This window comes from Besnoitia besnoiti, chromosome IX (assembly GCF_002563875.1).
Source record: "Besnoitia besnoiti strain Bb-Ger1 chromosome IX, whole genome shotgun sequence".
NCBI lineage: Eukaryota > Apicomplexa > Conoidasida > Eucoccidiorida > Sarcocystidae > Besnoitia > Besnoitia besnoiti.
In genome coordinates, this window is record NC_042364.1 from 2,501 (window position 1) to 29,190 (window position 26,690).

General features: G+C 54.9%; 4 protein-coding genes across 4 annotated transcripts; 2 read left to right on the forward strand and 2 right to left on the reverse strand.

The window, feature by feature from the left end:
- Nucleotides 1–3,332: 3,332 nt before the first annotated feature.
- Nucleotides 3,333–5,003, reverse strand: BESB_011680 (the record flags this gene model as incomplete). Its single annotated transcript, XM_029359898.1, has 4 exons — nucleotides 3,333–3,416; nucleotides 3,922–4,017; nucleotides 4,604–4,689; nucleotides 4,979–5,003. 4 exons carry the CDS (start codon nucleotides 5,001–5,003, stop codon nucleotides 3,333–3,335), a joined length of 291 nt encoding a protein of 96 aa, XP_029216565.1.
- Nucleotides 5,004–6,395: 1,392 nt separating this feature from the next.
- BESB_011690 (RNA pseudouridine synthase superfamily protein) lies at nucleotides 6,396–11,570 on the forward strand (the record flags this gene model as incomplete). The annotated part of the gene is made up of 9 exons (XM_029359899.1): nucleotides 6,396–6,649; nucleotides 6,930–7,092; nucleotides 7,405–7,487; nucleotides 7,723–7,802; nucleotides 8,146–8,211; nucleotides 8,628–9,196; nucleotides 9,417–9,780; nucleotides 10,366–10,629; nucleotides 10,855–11,570. 9 exons carry the CDS (start codon nucleotides 6,396–6,398, stop codon nucleotides 11,568–11,570), a joined length of 2,559 nt encoding a protein of 852 aa, XP_029216566.1.
- Nucleotides 11,571–11,943: 373 nt separating this feature from the next.
- On the reverse strand, nucleotides 11,944–15,167 carry BESB_011700 (ferredoxin NADP+ oxidoreductase FNR; the record flags this gene model as incomplete). Its single annotated transcript, XM_029359900.1, has 6 exons — nucleotides 11,944–12,144; nucleotides 12,300–12,490; nucleotides 12,662–12,799; nucleotides 12,989–13,106; nucleotides 13,382–13,763; nucleotides 14,977–15,167. The coding sequence occupies 6 exons, from the start codon at nucleotides 15,165–15,167 to the stop codon at nucleotides 11,944–11,946; spliced, it is 1,221 nt and encodes a 406-aa protein (XP_029216567.1).
- A 2,390-nt stretch (nucleotides 15,168–17,557) lies between these two features.
- Nucleotides 17,558–20,668, forward strand: BESB_011710 (uncharacterized protein; the record flags this gene model as incomplete). The annotated part of the gene is made up of 3 exons (XM_029359901.1): nucleotides 17,558–18,792; nucleotides 19,318–19,427; nucleotides 20,637–20,668. The coding sequence occupies 3 exons, from the start codon at nucleotides 17,558–17,560 to the stop codon at nucleotides 20,666–20,668; spliced, it is 1,377 nt and encodes a 458-aa protein (XP_029216568.1).
- Nucleotides 20,669–26,690: the final 6,022 nt, after the last annotated feature.

A 26,690-nucleotide genomic window follows, 5' to 3' on the forward strand; every position in this document is an offset into this window, starting at 1 on the left:
TCGCTGCATGATTAGTGTGTACCTGTACACCAACCCTCCTCGACATACGGTGTACGCAGATGTACGCTTTATAATAAGATTCAAAAACAGACTTTCCAACTCTGAACAACGGCATGTATTCATAATTCGCCGCGTCTGAGTACTGCAATGCGAGCTCTCGTATGTGACGGTGAACCATGACAATGATGTAACCGAGAAGAACCTATGTGGACTCACAGGCTCGTTCTGGCGTGCCGCGTAGAGCCTTCTGACGCAACCGTGCATACGCCCTTTCTCGCTGCATGATTAGTGTGTACCTGTACACCAACCCTCCTCGACATACGGTGTACGCAGATGTACGCTTTATAATAAGATTCAAAAACAGACTTTCCAACTCTGAACAACGGCATGTATTCATAATTCGCCGCGTCTGAGTACTGCAATGCGAGCTCTCGTATGTGACGGTGAACCATGAAAATGATGTAACCCAGAAGAACCTATGTGGACTCACAGGCTCGTTCTGGCGTGCCGCGTAGAGCCTTCTGACGCAACCGTGCATACGCCCTTTCTCGCTGCATGATTAGTGTGTACCTGTACACCAACCCTCCTCGACATACGGTGTACGCAGATGTACGCTTTATAATAAGATTCAAAAACAGACTTTCCAACTCTGAACAACGGCATGTATTCATAATTCGCCGCGTCTGAGTACTGCAATGCGAGCTCTCGTATGTGACGGTGAACCATGAAAATGATGTAACCCAGAAGAACCTATGTGGACTCACAGGCTCGTTCTGGCGTGCCGCGTAGAGCCTTCTGACGCAACCGTGCATACGCCCTTTCTCGCTGCATGATTAGTGTGTACCTGTACACCAACCCTCCTCGACATACGGTGTACGCAGATGTACGCTTTATAATAAGATTCAAAAACAGACTTTCCAACTCTGAACAACGGCATGTATTCATAATTCGCCGCGTCTGAGTACTGCAATGCGAGCTCTCGTATGTGACGGTGAACCATGAAAATGATGTAACCCAGAAGAACCTATGTGGACTCACAGGCTCGTTCTGGCGTGCCGCGTAGAGCCTTCTGACGCAACCGTGCATACGCCCTTTCTCGCTGCATGATTAGTGTGTACCTGTACACCAACCCTCCTCGACATACGGTGTACGCAGATGTACGCTTTATAATAAGATTCAAAAACAGACTTTCCAACTCTGAACAACGGCATGTATTCATAATTCGCCGCGTCTGAGTACTGCAATGCGAGCTCTCGTATGTGACGGTGAACCATGAAAATGATGTAACCCAGAAGAACCTATGTGGACTCACAGGCTCGTTCTGGCGTGCCGCGTAGAGCCTTCTGACGCAACCGTGCATACGCCCTTTCTCGCTGCATGATTAGTGTGTACCTGTACACCAACCCTCCTCGACATACGGTGTACGCAGATGTACGCTTTATAATAAGATTCAAAAACAGACTTTCCAACTCTGAACAACGGCATGTATTCATAATTCGCCGCGTCTGAGTACTGCAATGCGAGCTCTCGTATGTGACGGTGAACCATGAAAATGATGTAACCCAGAAGAACCTATGTGGACTCACAGGCTCGTTCTGGCGTGCCGCGTAGAGCCTTCTGATGCAACCGTGCATACGCCCTTTCTCGCTGCATGATTAGTGTGTACCTGTACACCAACCCTCCTCGACATACGGTGTACGCAGATGTACGCTTTATAATAAGATTCAAAAACAGACTTTCCAACTCTGAACAACGGCATGTATTCATAATTCGCCGCGTCTGAGTACTGCAATGCGAGCTCTCGTATGTGACGGTGAACCATGAAAATGATGTAACCCAGAAGAACCTATGTGGACTCACAGGCTCGTTCTGGCGTGCCGCGTAGAGCCTTCTGATGCAACCGTGCATACGCCCTTTCTCGCTGCATGATTAGTGTGTACCTGTACACCAACCCTCCTCGACATACGGTGTACGCAGATGTACGCTTTATAATAAGATTCAAAAACAGACTTTCCAACTCTGAACAACGGCATGTATTCATAATTCGCCGCGTCTGAGTACTGCAATGCGAGCTCTCGTATGTGACGGTGAACCATGAAAATGATGTAACCCAGAAGAACCTATGTGGACTCACAGGCTCGTTCTGGCGTGCCGCGTAGAGCCTTCTGATGCAACCGTGCATACGCCCTTTCTCCCTGCATGGTCAGTGCTTACCCTAAACCCTCACCCAGTATATAAAGGATGGGAACCTGAAAAAATTGTTACGTCCGGCATTCCGCCGAGCAGCACAGCTACACTATTGCTGTGGTTTGTACATGGCTGTTGATCCATTCACCAAACAGTCACGGAACCACCGTAAAGGACTGTTGTTGGTGCCTTGGATGGTTTGCTCGGTGACGATTGAGGTTGCATGAGGTCTCGGCCACACAAGCATCGTGGAACATGCATAGTGGATGAAGCCAAGAAATCAGCTTCTGTTGGCCATTTCCTTGCCAGGTAGCTCTTCTCAAGCGATAATGTCCGAAGCTCATGAACGAACGGGCTGAACAGCCAATGAGAAGTTTCTCAGGCAGTGCGCGAGGAGCGAACAACCATAGAACAAGAGACACCGCTCTGAAGGCCGCCGTAACCCACCCTCTGCAACAGCAAAAAGATCTCGGGGATGAGTCCAGCGTCCGCTCGCGCCGACACTGGATCGTCCCCCACACAAAAAGGCATAAGCTGAACCTGTGCGCCAGAAATCCCTCCCCCATCTGTGCCTTTGTCAGGCGGTTTGGCCCCCCCCGGGGCCACTCATGAAAGAGAGATGTCTCAACAGCACCAAATAAGTGATGTCTGCCTTCCGCGCAAGAGGCCCCGCTATACCAGGAATGAGTGAAACACGTTTCTTACGCCACCGAGAAAACGAAGGGGGTCAAACAGCAAATGAATTCCAACCGGCTGTTGCTACGCGTTTCCTCTCGCACGCCAAGGATAGCAGAGCGGCCAGCTGAAAGGGGTAAATACACTCGAAGATCTCCCACCGTGAAGACAGTGAGTCACTGCCGTAAAACCACGATAGCCGAGGTCCCCATGTGGCCGGAGTTGTATATATAACTGGAACGAGTTCGAAGGTCCGACGCCGCAACAATTCGATAATGCAGTCCTTCCTCAGTTCTGCGCTGTCCTCATGAAGAATGATGTGAGAGGCTGAAGAGGCTTCGTGCGGCGTTGCCAGTGATGCAGTCCGCTTGCCAATATTCGCCGGAATTCTAGAATCATTCGTGGAGCGGAACAGTGAAAAAAGAGGAAGTTCTGGAGAGAGGAGCGCACCCGTGGTTGAATGGTCGCACTCACTGGTTGCTCGAGTTCACCGGCGCCACAAGGATGATCGCGTCGCCGCGAAGAAAAATAAGTGGAAGTCGCCTGGTGGTCCTCTAAAATGTGAGAAAACACACGTGCCAATCAAGTAGGAGCGATGCGAGGGCGCAAGCGGTCTTCGCGACCGTGTACATCGCTCCACATAATTCAGTATGATAACCCTTCGCGCCCCCCCCCCTACAGGAGATTTGTTCCCGGCCAAATTCCAGCTTTCTACGAGGTCCTTATGTTCACCACATCGTTCTGCGGCCGCCGAGGCTCAGGCTGACCCAGCCGTATCACACTCGGCTCTTTCCACGCACACAGAACGCACTTCGTCCGAACGAACTGACCCTGACACGGCAGAAACTGCCAGGTGCACACGCGCAGAGGTTGGCAGTTCGAAACCAAGGACATCACGGAGTAATTTAACGCGTACGCTACTCACCGGAAAGTCGACTGTGATGCCATGAGTGAACAAAAATTTGCAGAACCCGACTTGTACTGCAGCGATAGAGTGCACCCTCCTCCACTCTCAGGAAAGGCACGGAAGGGAATACGGCAAAGACACAGAAAACTTACCTTTGTTTGCTCGTCACCTGTGATCGTGTCCACCGCTACGGTGGTCGCGACTTCCTCGACGTCGCCCAGCACCATGTTTAAATGCATGTCGTACGCCTGTACAGAAACGAACGCAGAAAAATTGCGCCGCGTCACGCGGTATTGGACGAGTCCTGCATCGCGGAGGAGGCGAATGAGAGGGAACGTTCATCCCGATGAAGACAAGCACAGCACATCCGTCTCTGAGCAGCACAGTTGTGGTTCGGGCTCAGCCCTCTGCATGGCGATGTACACTCTCCGCACGAAAAGAGCAATGTAGGTAGGTACACCCAATCGTTAACGAGCATACATTCCGGATCTGGGTGGCGCACTGGGCACATCGGAGAGGTCAGGCGTGTGCGGTTTAGCTAGTTATGCACGTCTATTTCACTTTCGTGCCCCCACTGCCGGCACCTCTTTCTGTGTGCCTGTTGATACGCCTACGGCTCCTAGCTGAACCGAGGGCTCAAAGCTACTATGTGCATCACGCAGCCTGAAACCTCAGTGCTCCTTCCCACCCTTCCAATTCTTGTCGCGCCTTCACTGGCACCCCCTGCAAGGGGATGAGAAATATAGCTATCTAGCACTCAACACTGGCTGTCTTTTGCCTAGTATGCGAGAGCTCCAAGAATCGTTATATATAGTTGTACTTTCGAAAACTCACGTGCAGCTTGCCAACAAGTTCCCGGTCTCCTCTGCACTTGACAGTCACGCGTTCGTCCAGGCTGACTCGCACAATGTCCAGGGGCTCTGAAGAAAGGCGCCAGAAAGATACGCGAGAGCGGCTGTCATCATATTTGAGAAAGAAGTCCGTTTGCTGTACAGTCTTTCCCGAAGATCTAGGTGGGATATGCCTAGTCAAGGCATATCGCAGAGTGGCAGCCACATCGCACACGTCACCCAAAAGGCAGAGGTGAAGAGGGCACACACAAACGTGCCTCCACGTCAATCAGAATACCGAACAAGACCGAAAGCGACGCACGTGGCTGAACCCGAAGAAGGGAGGGGGGGGGGGGGGGCGCATATGTTGTAACCGTACCCTGGAGGAGCGTTGAGGAATCCATGGCGACAGGAGGTTCGGAAGAGCAAATCAAGTGGTGGAAGCACGGGCCCCAATCCCGTGACCGGTGTGCCGCCGCCGAAAAATGAAAAAAGTAGCTGTCTCCCTGGGTAACTTCGCACCCAATCTTCCTTCCCGAAGCGTCGTCGAGTCGTTCAGACTGAGGAATGCCGCAGAAAGACGACGGAGGAAGCAGATTGTTCCTGCTCTTCGGAACTCAGCCGCTCTGGGGAAACCGACGAGGAATGACCAAGCGCTCTGTCACCTCTAGAGACCAAAACCGGGGCGCTCGGAGGCGTCCAATAGATCGTGATATCGATCACAGAAACGACGTAGGGCACCGTTCGGCGACGACGAAAAAGCTCCGTATCGACCGACCAGTCAGGCGGTTCTGCAGGGGATCACGCTAGACCACAACAGCATCTGCCATACACCCCGATCGACACACGACTGGCTAACCTAGTGGTCTTTTTCCTTGGAAAAAAGACATGTTAAATCGCCCAAGAACTAAAATAACGCGTGGCCAGGGTGCTGGCACTGTCTTTCCGTGATTCGTTTTCGCATGCGCTGGTTATTCCGCTACGAACTGCCTGTGCGTCGACAATGCATGCATGCATCATACTTCGCGAGATACGATATACGGGCCACCCCCGGAGTTTGAAGAGTTCTGGTTCCAGACTTTTTCTCCAGCGCATTTGGAAGCCAGTGATTCCACAGGAAGCTCGTGGAAAACTGAGCGTCAAGGTTTCGAGGCAGACGCGTCAGTCAATCCCGATAATTCCTGGTGAGCAGGCAGCACTCCTATGTTGCGACCGCCAGAACGAGTGGCTGAGCACGCCAGCTAGACAACATCCACAATTACCGAAAGATAGTCTGATACATCCCTTGCAATCCGGGACCTTCTCGACTTCAGTCGCCGTGTGAGACATTTTCTAGTTCTGGAAGCGTGTGCACCTCGTATCCTCTCCGAGACCTGCTGACGCGATCTGATTTTTTTCTCCCCAATCAGGCAGCCAGGGACACACCCCGCCGCTTTGCACTGGATGTCGCTCCACTCTCCCGGCTTTCGCTCCTGGGGACTTTGTGGGCGGCAGCCGCCGATGAGCGTCGAGCGACGCCTCCAGGCGCTCTGAGCTCTTTACTGGCCTATTACTCCTAGCGCCACACTGCCGGCGCGTTGGCACCGGTCGCTGAGTGTTGCGGCATCGAAGCGCAGCCTCTGGATCGTAATCGTGAACTCGCACCAGTCTCTCACTACTGAAGTGACCCTGCGTCCACCCTCCTAACTCCCCCCTCCCCCCGCCCCCTGCCCCTCGCCGGCGGTGGAGAGTGAAGATGCCCATTTCTCAAGGGTTTCTCGCGCTCTTTGCTGATTGGCCGAGGTTCCATCGTGGCAATGGACGCGCAAAATGAAACGCGGAGCAGAGTCCCGAACAGGGCTGCTGCCCTCAGCGCTGCCATGGCGGGCGATGCACCCGCGTACCCCCTCTCTGGCGGCGAGGCCGGAGATGTGACTACTTCTGCACCTCGCTTTCCCGTGCCTGACGACTTCAAGGTTGTCGCCGATCCTGTTTACCGTGCGGTCAAAGTGGTGCCCCCGTACTGGCATACTTTCGAGACCGATGTGAAAATGCGCTGGAGAGACAGATCGTAAGCAGGCACGACCTTTCACGGTACAGTGCTTCTTGTCTCATGCCCGCGTCTGGCTGCCTAGCGTTGCACGCGGACTGGAACACCGGCGTTCGAAACAGGGAAACACCCTGCTGCGGCGCCGGTGACACAGGGGTGCTGACAGCGGGGTCGGCGAGGTACGAAATCCGGAGGCGAAGTGCCGTCGTCTTTTGTGTCGTCTCGTCCGCTAGACGCTCTTGACGCCACGCTCCACGACTGCCGGCTTTGACTCGATTTCTCCTTTCTTCGTTCTGTTCAGCATTTTTGAGGTCGTTACCAGCGAGTTCCGCTCGCGACCGACGTCTTACTACCAGCATGCGATTGACAGCGGGAAGTTCATCCTGGTGAACCAGCGGGCTTGCACACGCGACACAGTCCTCCGCAATGGCGACCACCTCACGCACAGGACGCTTGAGATTGAGGTGCGCTGACACAGGGTGCCTTGCCAGGGTAGTGCTCAGGGAGGGCTTCCGCGAATGGCCAGAGGAGTACACATGTATACTCAGGACAGCAGTGTGCCGGTAGCAGGAGTTTGGCAATCGTCCTGGACTCCCAGGCGCTTTCAGAATGCGTCAACCACTCTGCGCTTCGATTCCTTTCTAGAAACGTTCTACCACCTAGACTTAAAATTTGGACGGGCTGAGGCGACACGGAGCATGAGCATGCTTCTCCTGGCCGCTGCGGCCAGGAATCGTCTTTTGCCAACGATACCGTCTCCTTTTTTTGTCTGGTAGTTCGCTATACCGGCCGCAACTCCCGTACGCATTCTTTACGAGGATGAGGAGCTTCTCGCAGTTTTCAAGCCGGCTGGCATACCGTAAGTTCCCAACGCCCCCGTCAGTCGCGCAGGCATCAACACTCAAACCAGACGCCCTTCGTTATCTGCCCTCCACAGTCAGCCGCCCCGAGTCACACATGGCCAGGTCTATAGGTCGCACGAAGCCGAAGAATGAAGCGCTTCGATGGTTTTGAAACGAGTCGCAGCAAGGCACCTCATGCTGCATTGACGGGCTTCACAAAATGTTTCCCAGCTTTGCTGACGTTTTGGTCAGAGTTCACCCGCAGGGACGGTACACACAGGCCTCCCTCACTGGGATTCTGAAGAGGTTTCACTTGCGACAGGACGCGTCCGGTGAGTTTGCGCTCGTGATGTAGTCAGCGGGCGACGCATGGGAACAGACGTTATTGGGACAGTTTTTGGAGGCTGCGCCCCAGGAGGGGACTGAAGACGTGTTCGCTCCTGTGTACTGCTCGGGAAAGTGTCGAGGGGGGGACGACGAAAGCAGACATCCATCTTCGGGATGGACGTTTGCTCTCGAAAACTATCGTGTGCATTCCTATTTACCACCTTAGTCGACTGCAGCCGCAGTTGGGTGGCCATGTGCGGAGGTGCTGGCAGCATCATGCATAGAAAGAATCGTTCCCACACGCGTTCATGTGGGGGTATGCCTCTTTTGTTCCTGGGTTGCCCTCAGCGTACTTGCATCCCATCAACCGTCTCGACCGAGTCACGGCAGGAGTTGTTATTCTGGCAAAAAACCGTAGGTAGCAAGGAAAGACACTAGATTGCCGCCATTGATTCCATTCCGGTAGCCCGCGCCTGAAGGGCACATTCCGTTTTCGTTCGTGTAAGCGACACGCCGCCTGTTTACAGCTGTTTCCGAATGTACTCACGTCAGCCGGTGGCGACTGAAAGGCCCCTTCAAGTGGGGTTACAGACTACACGAATTATTCGACTTGCCTGCGAGAAGTGGCAACACGCTGAAGCGGATTTTTCTTTGCGACGGGCTGCATCTGAATTTCTGGAACACAGCCGGCCACAGCCGGCTTCTTACGGGGTGCAGGCTCACCAGGCATAGCCGAGAACAGAATGCAGCTGCGAAGCAGGTTTTGCTTTTGAAGCACAGACCTGCCATCTGTGACGTGTGAGTCGCTGTCCTCCCTCGATTACGTGCAGCAACGCAGGCACGAACTCTGACTACTGCCATCGCTTCTGCCATTAAGATTTACGTCGCGAGAGTGCGAGGAAACTTCGCCGAAATCGTGGAACGCGTCAGGGCGGCCGCCCGTGCATGCCCTCCATCTGCTGAGCGGGGCGTGTCTTTAGAAGTCACGGCGACAGCGGCCGCTTGCTCCACTGATGCAGACACCTTCGACGAACGCAAGTTATCGCGCGCCGACGAACATCGGGATGGGCGTGGCACAAAGAATAATTTTGTCAATGGACTGACGCATGAGAATACAACTGACAGCAACTCAACTGGCAGTGCGCCAACACTCTTGCGGGAGACGGACACCTCTCCAGACGCCCCGTCGTTGGAAAAAGACATTTCGGGCACCGCAGAACACAGGAAGAGCCCAGAGTCCGCGCCCTCCGTCACAGAGAGGCGGAAGAGGAAAGAGGAAAAGCGTCGCCAGAAGGCGGAAAAGAAGCTGCGGCGAGAAGAGCAATATGAGCAGCGTCAACGGGAGCACGAACTGAAGATGTCGCGACAGAACGCAGCCGACGAGGATTTCTCCATAGAGGTGTGTGCTGTGAAAGGGCCCTGCTACCGGCTTGTGGCTTACGTCGCCTTGAATGCAGCGCTCGCTGTCTTACTGGCTGCTGCTGGAGACACAATCGCTACGTGCCTGTGTGTGACGAGGGCTTGCCCGACCGCGGGAGGAGCCCTTGGCATGGTAGCAGAGGGTCATGCAAGTCTCTGTTCCTTTATGGCGGTCAAACGTGTACTTTTCTGTTTTGCAGGAGGCTACGCGTAGAGGCATCTTCTCCGTTATCACGGTTTCGGCGCCACACAAGCGACCGCCCGTCTCTTGTCGAAGCGCTGAACAGACGACCTCAGCCACAGGAGATCACTCTACTGTTCTGGCATCGAATGACGCGGCGTGCGCCGAAGGAGCATGCGAGGGCAGAGCGAGCGGCAGCCCTGGAGGCTGTTGTTCCAGGACACAGGATCCATCTCCTGAAGTTCAGCACGAGCAGACGTGGCTTAAAGTCTCTGCTCGTCTGGTCGTGTCCAGCTGCCTCGTAGGGCGGCAATTGGCGGTGGGCTGGAATGAGGAGCTTGGCAAAGAAGCGGAGACAGTTTTCAAGACGCTTCACTATGACGGTAGGCTTCAAATGAAAGAGGATGACTGGCACGCACAATGTGCAGTTCGCTCACCGGCGTACCATGGTCTTCAGATAATCTGACTAGCGCTCCAGGGCCTAAGAGGCGATGCGGCGACATCTCGTACGCATCATATTTGTTGTCGGCTGACTGGCACGTGCGCTCTTCCGTGTGATAATGGTTTTTCTAGCTCCCCAAATGCTTATTCTTCCACGGCGTAGTGGGGCTGCTCAGATGGCCTAGGCTTTTCTGCTGTCCCCTTGATTCTGGGACTTTCCTTCTGAAGCTAATATGTGCTTAACTGTTGAGAGTATTTCCAACCACATAAACGCGGTTTCACAACTAGATATCTTCACCATGCTTGCAGGGAAACGCCAGACTGAAGCAAACTTTGTATGTCGTGTAGAATGGGGCTGGACTGTTTGTGGCTCGTCTGAATATGGTCGTTTTGACACGGCCGTAGCTTGTTCGTTTCCTGCATGCCCAGGGTGCCGGCATGCATGCTGATGTGAACCAGCTACTCATGCCGTACATGTGCAATTGCCGAAGGGATCTGCATTTCTTCTGTGTTTGTGCGGCGTTCAGAGAATAGCGGGACTTCCCTTGTGGCTTGCGTTCCGCTCACTGGTCGGACTCATCAGATCCGCAAGCACTTGCATATCCTAGGTGCCTCGATTATCGGAGACGCCTTGTATTCATCCAGTTCGACTTCAAGAATACCGGAGTCGCCGCTAGAGTCTTCCCCAGAGGACATAGTTGCGGTAACCTCACTTGCCGACTCTACCGTTGCAAAGAACCGGCCGCCCGGCGATGCCAGTGCTCTTCCTCGGAGAGCGTCCAGCGAGAGAAGTGAGCCACCCGTCCCACCTTCTCTTGTTTCCCACCGACAACACTTCGCTGGCACGTTCATCTACGCAGCAATCTCCTCAGAGGGCCGAGGAAATAAGGTGTAGTGCTTGCGGGCATGCTGGCTAGACGTAGCAAAGTGAGTCTTTATACACTGTACCCCTCCTGCGCTACTCGCGGTTACACTCATGCCCTTTGTTGTTATGTTGTTTCACCCTCTCCTTTCAGGCGTACCGGTTTCCTTCAGCTTAGACGAGCTACGGGAAGTGAATCGTGGAAGTATTGACTGCATCTGCCCACAGTGCAGAAGGCTTACAAATACGAATTCTACAGCACTCGACACCTCTCAGGTGGGTGACTGCCGCTTCCTGGGAGCGCTTCGGGAAATCGCTGGACTTTCCGATGTGGCTGTATCGCCCGATGGCCAGACGGCAGAAGCGCGATACGTGATTGAGGAGCCATGCGCGATTGACCTGATTTCATTCGCCTATCTCTTCGACACACCAAGCAACGGATCGGGCGCCGCGGCGACAGACGCCCCACGAGGATGTGATGCATCGGAGTGGCTACAACCGACTGCAGGTGATGGCAAAATCGAGACTCCAAAAGGTTTGCGTTCCGACTGTGGGTTTCCCGAGGTAGCCGCTGCTGCAGAGGCCGCACATGGGCGACGAAAGAGCCCCGGAGTCACCACGTGTGTTCACAGAACTGAATCAAAAGGTTTAGCGGGGGCGAGCCCGTCCGACAGGACAGGAAAAGCTTCGACCCCCGATGCCGCCGTTGCCTCGCCGTGTCATAGTACCCGATTTCTTATTGCGTGCCCCCCGGACATCATGCCAACTTGGACTTATCCGGCGGCGCCGCAGGAGCTCCGTTCCCTTTTCGGCTGTTTGCGCGCCCTGCGGAAGTTTAACAAGTCTTCGGAAGCGGGAGCTTCCAGGTGAGGGACTGAGTTCCAATGCATATACTTTCTGTCGAGAAAATTTGAATTCTTGGAAGCTGATGCAGGGCTCCACTCCCCTGGAATCGCTGCTCGTGTAGTACGAACATCGCTGCAAGGCCCACAACAAAAACGGTTCTTTTCGCTGCAAGCTATTTTGTCATGTTTGTTCCTTGCGGTTCTCGGCACACGGGTGAACGAATAATAAACGAACCTGATGCCATTTCGAATGCTAGACAGTCCTAGAAAGATAAGTTTCTTCATTCTCTACAAATACGATGAGGCCAATCATTGGCTTCTCTGTGAGCCCTTGAGTGACCCTGTCATGATGGCAAGAGACATGGATGGCTTCATCGGCGACGCGATGGTCGCACGCCTTAGTAGACCTCGACGTGCCATCGGCGTTGCTGCTTGAGCAATTTAATTAGATGGTCCCTGGAGAACCCTTTCTCCTCTGCCATTTCTTCTAAAACTTCTTGAATGCCTGTCATCATGCCCTTCAAACCACACGCGTAAAAGTGGCCGCCGTCGAGTTTCAGTGCCTTCCACACTTTTTCACGTTCTTGCCATACGACGTCCTGCACACATCAGAAAACACTACCAAGCCAGCGACTTTGATAGGTTTGCGCATGTGGGGGCTGAACTGCAAGCAGACAACGCACTGCCGAGCAGCATCTGCCAAGCATCGCTCAGAGGCGAACGCAGATCACACATCCTGCAACGGCGAACTCACTTGTATGTACAGACGGCCGCCGCGCGCATTCTGCATTTGCCTTGAGAGAGCAAAGTGGACTTCCACGTCTCCACCTCTCTGTGCCTCGAGACCCTTCCATTCCTCCAGGTACGGCACGGTCTCGGCTGTTCTGGCGCCGATGAAAAGAAGAACTTTCGGGTGCTTCGGGCACGCTGCCTCAGAGCCCTCGCCTTGGAAGAAATGCCCACACAGACCGCAAACATAAGCAAGCATATCCGAGCGGATAGCAGACAGCAGTCTATGCGGATCAGTCGCGTTCGTGAGCTCTTGCCCTGCGTGGCATGGCGGCTATGCTCGAGTAGCTGAGGCAAATATGTTCTTACTACACGACAGTAACGCACCGAGGGCATCGCGGTTTCTTTGGCCTCTGCCTAAAGCCTGAAGGTGACCGCGAAATGGCGCAACGCCTGTGCCAGTCGCCAGCATCACAAGAGGGGTTTCTGCTTGCGAGGGAAGCAGCAAGGCCTTTCCCATGGGGCCTGAAAAAAATTGCCGAAACATGGGAAGCAGGAAACTGGTGAGCCGGAATTCACACGTGCCTCATGGGTACAGGCTCCAAGGCTACGTGCTGTACTGAGTTTTGGCTGCGCGCTACAGACGACAGTTCGCGCCGTCGACAGGTACACCACAGTGGCGGATCCATCCCTACTGGGTGTGCTGTTACCTACCTGTCACTTCAACCATGTCTCCACATTTGACGTTGCAAAGGAACGTGGAGCAGATGCCGTCTTTCTGCGCATCCCTCCTGCCGGTCGACGGATCCGCGTAAACATGTTTCTTGACGCACTGAACACACACGCACACGAGTGCGACGATCGTGTTTGCCAGATTAGCGAAACGCTCGCGCACCAACCTACCACAGACGTCACGGGTCGAGCTCTGCACTTTGAACGAAGCTAGTAAAACAGCTACAAACCCTCATCCCCCCAGCGATCTGTTGCTGTCTCCAGTATCGAGGAGTATGGCACTCTCACAACCGTCGGCACCACAGTGTGATTCACGCCGGCGGATTTCCACACGCAGATACTCCTGCTACTGTTTTGTCCTCTGGGAAGACTTACGAGGGTTAGCGTACGACCAAACCCGTCGTCACCGTGCCGGCTCGAGGCGATGCTGTAGATGCGCGGGTGTGCATAGCGTTTGGCGACGCTCGGTGCGCCGGGAACCGGCGATCCTGAGCTGTACTGCGCGGACGGTGTGTGCTCTCCCTCCGACACTTCTGATCCTGTAGTAGTATTACCTTCGTTCTGCGATACATGGGCGCCTGGCGGAGCTGGCGGTTTGATGCCAATGGATTGCCCCTCCACGAACTGCAGTTGCTGCCCATGGTCCAGCACAACTGAGAAAACATGCGGGGCGTCCGAGACACCGAGAGTTGAGCTGTCGTGAGTCACCTGGCTAACAGAAACGACTTTGCAAAGTAGGGGCGACGATGGACGGAACCTGGGAGAACATAGTGAGCACAGGGTCCAAGGTTAGCCGCATGATGCAGAAGCATGCTGTTGCTGGTTTCAACCCCTTTTTCCAGGAGCCCTGCAGCTGCGCTAGAAGTAGCACCTGCCGCGTCGGAGTTAGTTGCGCGCCAGGTACATGTATTGGACGCGACTGGCATTTGGTGCTTTCTACGAAGAGCTGGGCAAAGCTGGTGTAGCAGGCCAATGCTAACATAGTAAGAACCCAACTAGTTTGTCCGCATTCCTCTCCTGCCTCTTTCAACGCGTGTCACGGTCAGTTACATCGTCAGAGGGTCACTCGGAAAAACCCTTTGCAAGGTACTCATATAGGTTTCCACCTCTTGATGCGGCCGCATCGCTTCGTGCTCTGAGACCGCGCGGCCGTGCAGGTTTCACCAGCAAATCCAATGCCTCTTCTTGGCGCTGCCTCGCGCAGCATCGCACCAAGCTGCCGCGTCGGCAGGGGCCCACCTCGACACACCGGCGCTGTCCTCTTACGGCGATGGAGCGGAAGAAAGCGGGCTTTCTCGAAGGAAAGGGAATTATGCCTAAGCCCTCCTCTAACGCAGAATCGAATCTCACGTATTGATTGGAACTCGCGCGACGTCGACTTTAGCTTCTGGCGCGGCGTCAGCTTGTGCGGACAGAGGCCTTGTTTTCATTCTGAGCGGCTTGCTCGCGGTCAACGAACCCCGGGTACAAGCGCGTTCGCACGGCCAGCTTCCCGACCGGCGCTGGCGTAGAAAAGATCCGGATTGTGCGCCAACGCTGTATGCCGCATCATCACGTCGTCCTATCACAGAGTACGGCAGACATGACGAGAACGCAACGGGGCGTCGAGTCAGTCCGCAGGCGGTCGAATATGCGGTGCCCCAGGCCCGCGGGCTGCACACCAGAAACAACGACATACGGCGGTGGGATCATCTGTGAATCGTCTGCGTATTCCACTACGGCTCAACAACCACGCCTTGTGGCGTCCGTGATGACAGATGAACAGACGACACACATGCCGAGAGTCTCTACCCTAGCTGCTTCTCTCTGCATCACCTGCAGCCATTAAGTGAGGCGAGAAGATGGCTGTGGGGAACGCACCTGAGCACACGAGTTGCTGTCAGCGTGCCACCCGTTTCGACGTGTTATACACAACAGAAACAGAGTGACGGACTCCCTGCAGATCTTCCGGCGCTCTTGAGGAGACTCACCTTGAAGCCGAGCCCCTCTCGAAGGAAGCTGCGCTCCCCGGCACTTGCCATGACGCCGAGCCTCGCTGTTGAAGCCCGACAGCCTGGAGGTCTCCGACGAGAAAGCCTACGACATCTTTTACTACGGCTGCCGGGGTGGCGAGCAGAATGAACGGTATCAGGAACCGCAGAGGCGTGAGAGCGTCTGTCATCCTCGCTGCACTCGCAAATGACGAAGAGATTCAGTTTTCTAAAGCTCGTCCTATCAAGCAAGTGAACCGCGAGCCGAGACGCTGCTCAAGCCGCAGTGAACCGCGGACAGTTCAGAATCATAAGTGGCCGAATCGCGAAATAACTCAGCAGCTGGAAAGGCTGCGACGACACCGGGCAGAGGCCGCGGAGACGGGGCTTGGCGCCGACACCAGGGACGGCTGTGCAGCTCTCGGGGGGTCCGATAGAAGATCCTGCAATGCTGCTTTCCTATGGATACCTTTGTTCGAATGCATATTAGTAGCGACGAATTGGTGAAGACAACCAAGATGATCGGCTAATTTTTTTCAAGCGCCCTCCACGTGCGGGCTGGAGCTGGCACGGAAAATGGCGATGCCAAAACGCTAGAAAAGTGAATGATAGCTCAGTGCGGTGGCACGCCGAAAGAAAACCCGAGACGATGGAACAACGTGCCGGGCCGGCGTCCCCAAGGATGCCACTGTGTTTGCACGCGCGATGTCTGAAGGGAGGCCATGCGCATGGCTTCACCCCGTTGAGGTGAGAACAATACCGGCGTACAAGGAAGCACGTTACGAAGAACTGACATGCTTGATTACACAACTGTTCAGGAGCTACAGACAAAGATTACAATTTCCGATTGCAATCAGCTACCGACGAGACAAGGCATCTGTGCCACGTACGGAAAACCGACCACTTTCTAAAAGCAAGGAAAACCCATGATGTAGCGCAGCGTTCGGAGATGTACCGTCACGGGCTTATGCATGCCTCAGGCTGTTCTGCTGTCAACTCTATACCTATAGCTTGGGGCTGGATCATAGGCGCAACGCATGGACACAGGAAAAGAAGTTCAGCGGTCGACAACTGTATCAGTCACAGTTACGAACACAGAACCGTGTGTGCCCGCGTCCAACATAACACCGTCGAAATGAGTTGAAAGCAGTGAACGACGCAGATTTCAAGATTCGGAATTTCAGGCGGTGGGACTGTCTTGACGAACAATTGCATTCTGAATCGACCGCAGCCCCAGGTGGGGTGGCCCTGTCTCCTGCCTGCACGGAGACACTGTGTGCGCTGACACGCAGCGCCCAGCTCTACATGTCTCCGGCGGCTCCTAAAAATTCCAAGTCACGTCTGCGTGTACTCGACAGCAAATGAGCTTTTGTCGCGTTATCTACACCTCTGTAAGAAACGCAAGACATCGAAACAGGACTCAATGGTGCCCCTGCCCACCGCTTCAATTCCGGTCATGTGCGGCCGTCTGGTGGCTGGCGCGGCCTCGCTGCTGACCTTCGGCGCTCGGAGGTCAGCTGTGTGCCTCTGCTGACGCAGATGCGTGGAAATTTTCCCCTATTGAGATCAGACCTCCTTCTTTGGTTGGGGTTTTGACTAAAACTCGTTCCACGCGTTCGCTGTGCGATGGAGGGATTCTCCATCTGCTGAAGGGGTCTTACGCAATCGGATCCTCACGGCGCAGGCATCACCTACACGGATCCAACCAACCGCGTACCGCTACCGCATGCAGTGGAGGGCACTTGACGGGTACCACTGTCTACCCCAGATGGTGATGCATCAGGAGATTTCACCTGCGTGTACCAAAATGATTTACGGACCCCCTTCACCACAAGGAGGGCCTTCTGCCTCTCATCTCCGGTGCTCTCGTACGTAGAGGTAGGGCATTTTTCTTCGCGTAAGCGAGTTCTGTGCCTTCGTTTACGAGCGCTCTCAGCGGGTTGTCGAGTACCTGTGTGAGCTCGTAGCATTGCAGCGCGATCTTTCTCTCTTCCAGTTTCTTCTTGCGTCTCTCTATCGGTGAAATGCGGCGTACCTGGTCTCGTCCACATCTGTGGATGCTTTCGTCGTGAGTTTCAGCAAGGTTATGCCACGTAATGCTTCCCGTGGGGGGAGAGGGGGGTCGCCGGCTTCCCCTGCTGCGCATGCCACGGTCGGATCGCCTGTATTACAGAGAACACTGTTTTTTCCAACGCGCCACTCGGCGCCTTGCTTTCGGTGGATGAAGCCCTGAGAAAAACCTCTATTCTGTTGTCCAACAACAACGCGTTACCGAACGAAATGCAGAATGAGAATTGTGTGACGTCGTAGCGTGTGAGCTCCGGGGGCGGGCCACTGCTGTCGCCATACCCGCGTCTGTTGTTTTCTACCTCTCCCGTAGTACCTAGTGCCTCTGGCGTTGACCTTGTTGGGTGGAACGGAGCTAGACGGCTCCTCATTCCTCTGCGCCCGTGAATACGGTCTGCGACCACACACGAGGCACCGCGTGCCCTCCCCTGGCTTCCACGGCGAATTCCGCAGAGGGAGTGGTTACAGAGAAGGTATTTTTGTTCCCGCGTAGTTCATCGTTGTGACGCTTAACATGAGGAAGGACAGTCGACATGGAGGGGGCTGCGCAGTGCTCTCACGAGTCTCGCGAGCCCCTGTCCGGGGAGAGGAATGCTCGCTTCGCCGCTTGGGCTCGCCCTCCGTTGCGTTCTGCGTCTTTGCCTCCCTCTCTCTCTTCGTAGCCTGCGCCTCCGGCCACAACACTCCTCCATCGACTCCTGATGGCAATAACTTGGTGGAGGACGACTCATTCATGTCGTCTTCCGACGACGAGGCGTCTTTGCAGTCTTCCTACAATGGAGAGGAGGAAATTTTTTCCCTTGCGTTTGCGAAGCGCGAGGCGGGTCAACCCTCGTTTGAAGACGACGACCAGAATATTTCCAGCAGACGAAGCGGTTTTCTTGATGGAGATACGCAGTATAGGATGGGCACGGCGCAACCTGAGCAAACAACCACTCTGCAGTCTACGCTTCCGGCATTTCCAAGTCCCGCGGCTCCCGCCCAGTCCGAACGGGCAGCCATATCTAGCGGGTCGGAACCTCAGCTCGTGCCAGCTAGCGGCCTGAGCGAAACTAACATATCGCCTTCCGCGGTTGGCGATCTCTTCGAGCCCTCTAGAAAATCGAGCCTCGCAGGGGGTGCCGCAGCGCTATCGACGGCCCCACCAGCTGCGCAAGCCTCGTCAGCGGCCTCGCGCCCGACAGGAAGGTCCAGCAGGGGCGTGTCCAGGTCCGAGGGCGTGGCACCTCCTCGCAGCACGGATCTCCTTCCGCGCGCCGGCTCGGCTACGCGTTCCCCAGCGGCGAGCATTCGGAAGGAGCCGCCTTTTCAGGTCTCGGGTTTCACGGAGTCGGAGACTCTTGACGACTACTACACGATCGTCGGTCGTGCGGCAATGGGCGTGGTCAGGACTGCGAGCCTTCGTGGCATAGAAGCTCCCGCGGCGCAGCCTCTGGCTGCTCGGATCGCTGCGACACGCCCCATTCCCTTGAGGAAGGGCGAGAGCGGCGGAACAGACGTTGTGATGACGGAGACAGCACCGGATCCAGCAGCGGAAGCGGATCCGCTTGAAGCTGCAGCGAGTGATGCGCCTCAGGAAAGTACTGAGGAGCGGAAAAGCCTGCACAACTCAGCCACGAGGAAAGCAGTGACATTGAGACCGCGCACACCCACGTGGTCCTCTACCATCCCGCGAGGGGAAGCCTCCGTGTCGCACGCCGACCCCAAAACCAGTCGCACGTTCAGGCGAGATGGGCGAATGAGGCAACTGTAAGGTCACAGCGAGGCTGAATATTGCGTGAGGCGTTTTACTAACAAACACTAGGGGACTATTCTGGCTCCGTTCGAGAGAGGCAAGTGCCATGTCCTCAGACCTGTGCGTCTGGTAGTCTTTCCAGATGGCTGCGTAGCAAACGGGCTGGGACGTGAGCACACTGTTTTGAACATCGTCCACTATTCCACATGGGTGAGCGCATAAATAGGCTAGGGCGCGAGGACGGAACACAGAACGCTCAAGTGAATACACACGAAGGCACCCCGTCATCCGAACTTCTGCTGTTCCAAGGTCTTGTGCCGCGTCCAGATCTGCGTGTAGAATTTCTTGCTGCTTTGCAGTCAAACCGGCATCCCGCGTGCTCCATCTCGAGCTTCGCTCAAGGCTAGCCGGACCTAGTCACAACGCCAGTATTACACGCGACGTACACTGGGAAAAGAAGTGGCCCTGCGGGTGCGGAGCGTGCATACACCCTTCAGAGCCCCGACTTGCTGGTGTGCACTGCTGTCATTGCGTTGCAGACAGCGAAAACTGACAGCCGCCGTCATCGCTTCGCTCGTAATGGCAGCCTTGCTTCTCATAATCAAGTCCTTCAACGGCGAAGAGCAAGATCGGGTCGCAGCTGCCTCAGGTCAGTTTTTCTCCGCGGACCAAACCTTGCAGAGTTCGGTAGCTCGGGTATCCCCGCCGAGACGTTGTCGTGTGCTGCCGCCTTGTCCCCGGCTTCGGCAATTCAAGTCTTTCTCTTGCTTGTGTAATCATACAGAGTTGTCGTAAGTACAGCGTCTACGGGCGTGAGGTGCCACACACCAGCAGGACCGCGAAGGGTGCATGCACCTCTGGGGTTGTGAGGCGCGATTCACAAAAAGCTCTTTTCTTCTGACCTGGAGACGCCTCACTGAAGACGACGCACTAGAATATTCTGCGCGTGGGCCCCCCCACCTCAGGACGCAAGTACGTGTCTTTTGAACATGGACAGCGGGGGGGCTGCAGATGGAGCGGGAAGGAACGGCGGCAGTTCGGGGCGCAGTCGTGACGCCTGTCCTCGTTCGACTTTTCCTTTGTAACTCATCCGCAGAACGCCGAGCGCGGGAGAGATGGCCGGACCCGTGTCCCTGTCCAGAAGTCCCAGAAGGTTCCTTCGCCTTGGTGCTGTCTTTGCATTCGTAGCCGCCGCAGATTCAGTGCAGCCAAAAGCGAGGCAAAGCCAAGCCTCTTGATGTCGTCGCCTTTTCGTGTCTTCCATGTGGCTGTATGGAAGCAGTGTTGGGGAGGTCGAACTCGTGCCGGTTGCCAACGCGCATCAGATAACGGCATCTCGCGGCTTCTGTAGCTCCGACTACAGAACAGAGGGGCGATCGAAGTATTCAGACGGGGAGGACGTCCCGGCCAAAACGAGGTGCAGGATTGAGGCAACCGCATGCAGTCACGGAGGGAGGGCGGAGCTGGGTGACGCAAGGTTTCAAGAACTCGCCGGTAGAACACCGCCGTTAACTAGAACACGGTGGCGGATTAGGGGGCCTGCCAGCCAACCGCGTTGTCCTGCGCACCTGGTGCACGCACTCGGCTCACATTTGCGAGAAAGGAGCAACCACGTGGTTATGCCTCGGCTTCTTCTGTTCAGTCAGCAGCGGGATGAGGAGCCTGTTTGAGCATGATGGTGCTTTGGCTGGCATGCAGACTTCCTGTTCCAGGACGTTGTATGCAGAGCTCCTGGAGTTAGACTGGAAGCTTTGGCTCTAAGTTGTGAAGTATCACGGTTGTGCTGTTCAAGTTGCCGTAGCATTTTGAGGTCAGGCCTTTGTCTGTGTGCTTTTTTGCGCGGGTGCAACGTTTTCAGGCTCTACAGGCTCCCAACGCAGCCAGCCCTGAGGTAATTTCAGTTGCTCAGCCATTGTGCATGTGCATGAAGCATGTGCAGTCGTACACCTCGTTTGCCTCGATAGGGTGTTCCTATCAGGCACTCGCATACCACAACTGGCCTTTAAACGTCTCTCAGAGCCTTGGTGACCTGCTCCGTCTTCCCAGAAGTGTGCGTCGCGTCTGACGAGCCGCGATGACATTCCTTCCAACGCATTGGAATTAGTGCGCGTATCTGCACCTCTTTAGTCTCAGTATGGCTTGGGAAGGGGGGGGGGGGGGGGGGGGGGGGAAGGACGAGAAAGGGCATCATGTTCCGCTTCCATACACCTAAGCGTATGCCTCGGGGTTGTAGGCGGCATGCTGTTGGGGAGCATCGCGTGGAGGTGCGCACGCTGCAGACGTTCTATGGCGGAATCCGCGATTGGAACTCCGCGCGACCGTAACCGGGTGGCACTGTGTGAGCACAACGAGAGAAATCTGTTGTGTTATTCGACAGCAGATCGTGAGAGGACAGGCATTTGGTTCCAAGGATTCGGATTCGTGCGTTGTGACGGGACCCCGTATCCGCTGTATCGGTGCTGGACAAATGAAGATGATTCTGCGCAGGAGTTTTCCAAGACTATTGTTTTCCTTCAACAATGTGGACATGCGAAATCTTCCATGTGTATGTTACTTCTTCAGATATGGCAAAGCAGCGTACGTAGAGTGCTAGACCTTTTGACGACGGTTCAGGGCAGCCTTTGAGTATGTGCGGGCGGGCGCCAGACTGAGAGCGGTAGTCTACTCAGTTTTACAGTTGTGCTCGCATTAGACGTTGCAAGAGATGAAGTACTTCCCTGGTGCGTATAGTGATCTTTTCGAGCCTTGCTCCAGGCAGCCTTGGGTTTAAGTGTATTATAATTAAGATTGGCTGGAGACATATACGGTTGGCATCTGGAGCCGATATATGGATTGTTCAACGTTACTCAGGTTGTAAGTGCTTCACACTACACTAGATGGCTGGTTCCACGATGCCATTCAGATCGAGAATCTCCAGAGCTTTCGTCTGTGCTTGGCCTACATATCGTCACCCGTCTTGGTATTCTGTTCTAATTCCCCGTGGTAAACACAGTCAACGAATGGTGGAAGGAGCATCCATATGTTATGCACTGTCTCAGGAGAGATGCTCTGGACTTAGCATTCATATACAGCTACGGTCTCAGGATATTGTCGCTGCGAACAGACTACCCGCTCGCGTAGACTGAAGTATCTACGCGTCCCTGTTCTGCGTACGCGGGCTGAGCTAGCGTGGGAGGCTTGCCGTCTCATTCATCTCTGCTTTTCCTTTTCTGTGCATGACCCGTAAGTTCCTTAGCGCATTCGTAGCGTTCACAGTTGCTATCACTGTAAGCTGCTGCCTACCCCGCACGTAGATTCGCGCGTGATATGCTCAGCGTAGCGCCAGTAGTATTTGAGCGGGGGCCACTCCAGTTTTCAACAGCCACACAAGAAATTGCGTGTTAGGGTGTGCAGTCCCCGGCTTCGTTCTTGCAAGTATCCGCTCTTCAGTTGGTAAGCAGCGCTTGTAACGACGGCGGGGCTGTACGGGCACTGGGGAAGCATATGGTACTGCCGCCGCAGGTCTGCCCAGCTGCGCAGGCGCGCGGCAACGTAGTGCTGTCCACGTGCAGCTTGAGCCTTTGACAAGGGGGGAACTCACATGGGTAAGTGCCTGCCACTGTTTTTGACTATTTATTTCAGAAGGTAGCATACGTAAACGAGTTTTGGGGGACTCCTTAGGACGCGCTTGCAAGACGGATTGAGCCAGACTGAGATGACCCTAAACTGAGATGACCACACCTGTGATGTATGCTGCATGCTCTCGAGAGTCGCTAACCAAGGGTCTTCACCCTGTGTCGTTGCTGCCGTCTATCAGACTACGGTATGCAGGGCTGCAACAGCAACAAGGCGGTGTGGCACACACGCCCGCGACTGCGTGTGATGAGCTCCGTATGCGCGATATGCGCCCATATGCCGCAGTAATGGTGCAGAAGTGTTGGACTGAGGCAGCACCTTACGTGGAGTACAGAGCTGAGTGGGCGGACGGCCAACGGGCAACTTTAAGCGCGGCCGGCAAGGGAGGTGGCGCACTTCCAAGAGTTTCACTTCACCCTCCGTCCTCTCTCTGGCTAGGGGGCTACAGATTTCCAACCTGGCCACTCCACTCTACGCGAGGCAGTCGGTCGGGCAATCTCCCTGTTCTGTCTCAGCGGGCATTGGTAAGGATTGCCGAAAGGCTAGGGTTAGGTGATCACAATGAAAGAAAGTCGTAGCTGTTCATGTCAGGAAGGAGATCGAGTTAGAGAGTTTGCGATTGCGTGTGTTGCCGTGTGATGCTCCTTGCCTTACGGAAATCCGATCGGTCAGCGCAGCTGTTGCGGGCGTCATTTGGCAAGCACAGCGCTAACGGGCCAACAACAGGAGAAGGTAGTAAGCATCAGAGTAATTTCCGAGGAGCAAAATCTCACGTGATCCTTTCCCTCCTTCACATCGGCCAAGCTTCGCAGTGATGGGGCATATTCAGGTGGATTCATATAGCGCGCCCATGTCCTACACTGCCCAAACATGATTCTACGTGGACCGCAGTACTCTACTTGTGTTCCACAGTTTGCGTCGGTTGTGCCCCTTCTAAGCATTTCCCTGACTGCACGCAGTTGTATTCGCGTAAAACAGTCCGGCTATCTCAACTCAGGGGTGTGCTGGCGTCATGCTTCTGCCCTACGAGTGTTTGTGTTTATGGTGCGTGTCCTGCGTGTCTTCTTGTTGCAGGCACTAATTTCAAGTGCACACGTGGTAAGGACATGATCCGGATCTAAGGCTCTCAGGCTGAGGTGAAGCAGCTGTAGCGGCGTGGTACTCTTTTGCTGAAGCCAAAAACGGGCGTTCGATTGGACGTCAGACGGTAAAGCGAGTCGTAGGCAACCAGTAGACCGTGCGGACCAGTGCGTTCCGCTGGCACTGTGGCGCATCAGTGGCGACCGGCTGATTCAGGAAAGGGGTAGTGGATATTAAGTAGCTACGGCGACTTTACGGGGAGGCGGGGGGAGAGCGGCGGCAAGAGGATATACCGTGCCAGCGGGTCTATTCAGGGTTGGCGCTACGTCCTCGTGCATCTCGTTCCGTGCGTCTGACACCCATTCGGGCAAGCTTTTCCGCAGTCACGGCTCGTAGCGACGTGATGTCGTAGCTAGATATGGATGGTTCGAACAACGTAGATTGCAGGCTGCGACTGCCATAATTAGAGGATGAGCTCGACAGCGTGGGAACATGGTTGGCTTGTGTGTCGTCCCGAGATCTGCTTGAGCGTTGAGGCAAAACAGTGCTGTTGCTGAGGGGTCCTCTGCCTGCAATTCTCAACATCGTAGTCTGCGACGGAGGAATACTATTGGCGGCGATCCTTGATGGCATTCGAGCTCTGAGTGGGCGCCTTATACATTACCGGTTAGCACGCCGATGTGGGCGTGCTAACCTCCGCGAGATCTGATACGTTTGTTTTGTGGTCTGATTATGATATTCAGGTGGTGGCGCTGAGCGTAAGTCCTGCGCGCCGGCAAATGCAAAAGTCGCTTCTGGTGCGACATTGGCTAGAGTTCAAGCGGCATACGGTTGTCTCAAGTGAAAGCTCTGGGGCTTCCGCGCGAATAGCAAGAGCCATCTAGAGGAAACGTTTCCGAGCATTCGTTATCAACCTAGGCAAGAAGCTGGCACCGCTCAATCTGATATCGTGCGGGCCGTCTGCCGCCTTCAGGATTTGGTCAACCAGTCACGATCGCGGTCGAGCTAAAGGAATGTTGGGAGATCCAGTCACACAGGTTCAGGCCGCCTTGCGGAGGTGGGGAGTGGGCAAGGCGTGTATCCCAGATGTGGCATGCATCTTACTGTTGCCTTTCGGGTCTGCAGAGCACCGTGATGGTAAGCTGCTTTTTCTTTTTAGGCGGGACTTTGCTGTCGGTCCAAATGGAGACGTGCACCTCGTCTGCGCGTATAGGCGTGCGCAGTGTCTGAGGCTGAAGGTCTTGTGTGCATTTTTGTTCCGCCCCTGTCGTGACAAGGCTCAGGGCTCGTTCAGTTGGCGGGACTGATCTGGTGCGTATGGGAAGGCGTATTCGCCATTGCAAGTGGGAACGATATCTCTTTCCGCTGCTGAACCAAGACTGCACGGCGCGATTTGTAGGGCTTTTTCTCATGGCTTATCTCGTGTGTCGTGTGGGTCTCCAGGTGACCGCTGTACGCACTTCGGCACAACGATGGGATGCATAAATGTCATTTCCGGAGGAATCGAGACGACACGTTGCCACAGGCGGAAGGTGTGTGCCATTTCCTGTGTCCGTGTTGTTTCTATTCGGGAAGGGCCGCGGTAGTACCGCTGAAGGGGATTAGCGTGGTCGTTCGCTGGCTCGGTATGCGTGGCTGTGCAGAAGTTCCCGCAGGTCAAGACCTTTGCACAGGCACTGGCGTCCATCGCTTTTTCAGGAATATCTGCGTACCCCATCTCCTGGAAGTTTGCCGTACTCCGAGACTCCGAGAATCTGTGGATATAGGCATCGGAAGGGACCTCGCCGAAGGGCGGGAGTCACCGGTCTTGCGTTGCGTGTAATGGGGTGCTGAGTCGTCGGTGCTTCCACGCATGGTCAGCTATCAGGAGGGTTAGCAAGAATACGTTTTTCATGCGGAAAGCTCGCATTTATGGACTTCGAAGCGGACACGCCAAAGAGAGTGGCATTGGTTCTTCCAGGGTGCGCAGGGCACTCAATGGACAACAAAGCCTGCGTTGCTCCTCTCTTGGTTCGCCTCAGGTGGCTGCGGTATGTGTCAGGACAGAAACGAGCTGCGTGATATTTCTGAAGAGTCCCGCAGAGACAGTTATTCGCAAAGTCGGATCTGGCGTAGCTTTTCTTTTGTGCGCGTGACTGTAGTGTACACGGGCCACAACTACATCATCAACACTCATTGTGGGCAGTAGCGAGGCAGGCAGCCCAGACATCACTGGAGCTGATGCTCCATCGTAGCTGTACTGGGAGCCAGAAGTATATGTTGTTTTCTTGCTGGCAACCTTTTGCTCGCGTATGGTGTTCACTTTGTAAATCAGGTACTGTTGGATGTAAGCTCGATGGGTGTGGGCAGGCTCAGATGGCCGCTGCGAAGTCAGGATCACACGATAGAGTTAAGCATTGAACTGTGGCCCTTAAACCAGGGCTGTAGGCAGCAGCTGGGCGACGCAGGTCTGGATTTTGCTCTGGCATGGCGCGTGCAAGCGTGTGAGGGATTTTGCACTGTGGACAAACTTGTCACTTGAGTGACTGGACTCCACGTTTGCCCTACGTAGGTGGTGAAGGCTGCCATATGGAGCCTGACTTACTCCTATCTACTGCTCACGAAGCGGGCCAGCACAGTGTAATACAATGCACATCTGACACAGGCCAATAGAATAGTGCTGCGTCATGTGGGTTCGTGCTGGCACATAACGCAAGGGATCGGGTCTCTTCAGCCGCGGCGTGCCTTCTGACGTGCGTCGTCCGTTTGCGATAATATGTGTGCCCCTGGCACTAGTGGACCTTCCTCCTAAATTTTTTGCCGACCTGCTTCTCGTCTTCTCTCCAGGCGCTACGGGCACGCTTACCAGATTCGGTAAGACTGCGGGGCACCGGCATGCGGTTCCATGCTAACGACGTATGAGGACCAGGTATTTCGTGGCAAAAGCTACGCATCCATTCTGGCCACCGGGTTTGTTGAACTTGACGTGTTTTAGGTCAGGAATGAAGCCTTCGGCTGTATTGGGTTGTGAGTGCGAGTGAGGTTGAAAATGCGAATTGCGTAGCTGTTGCCTTTCTGTGCTCAGCTGACTGTGACGTACTGCGGGGTTTAGGTTCAGGGTTACCTTAGTCGTAAACTTGCATGCCCGGTACAAAAACCTTTTTGCAGCTGGCGGCAGCGGTGCAGTAAAATAAGTGGCTGCTGCGCTCGCTATTGTAGGTTCCTTCAGTATCGCTTA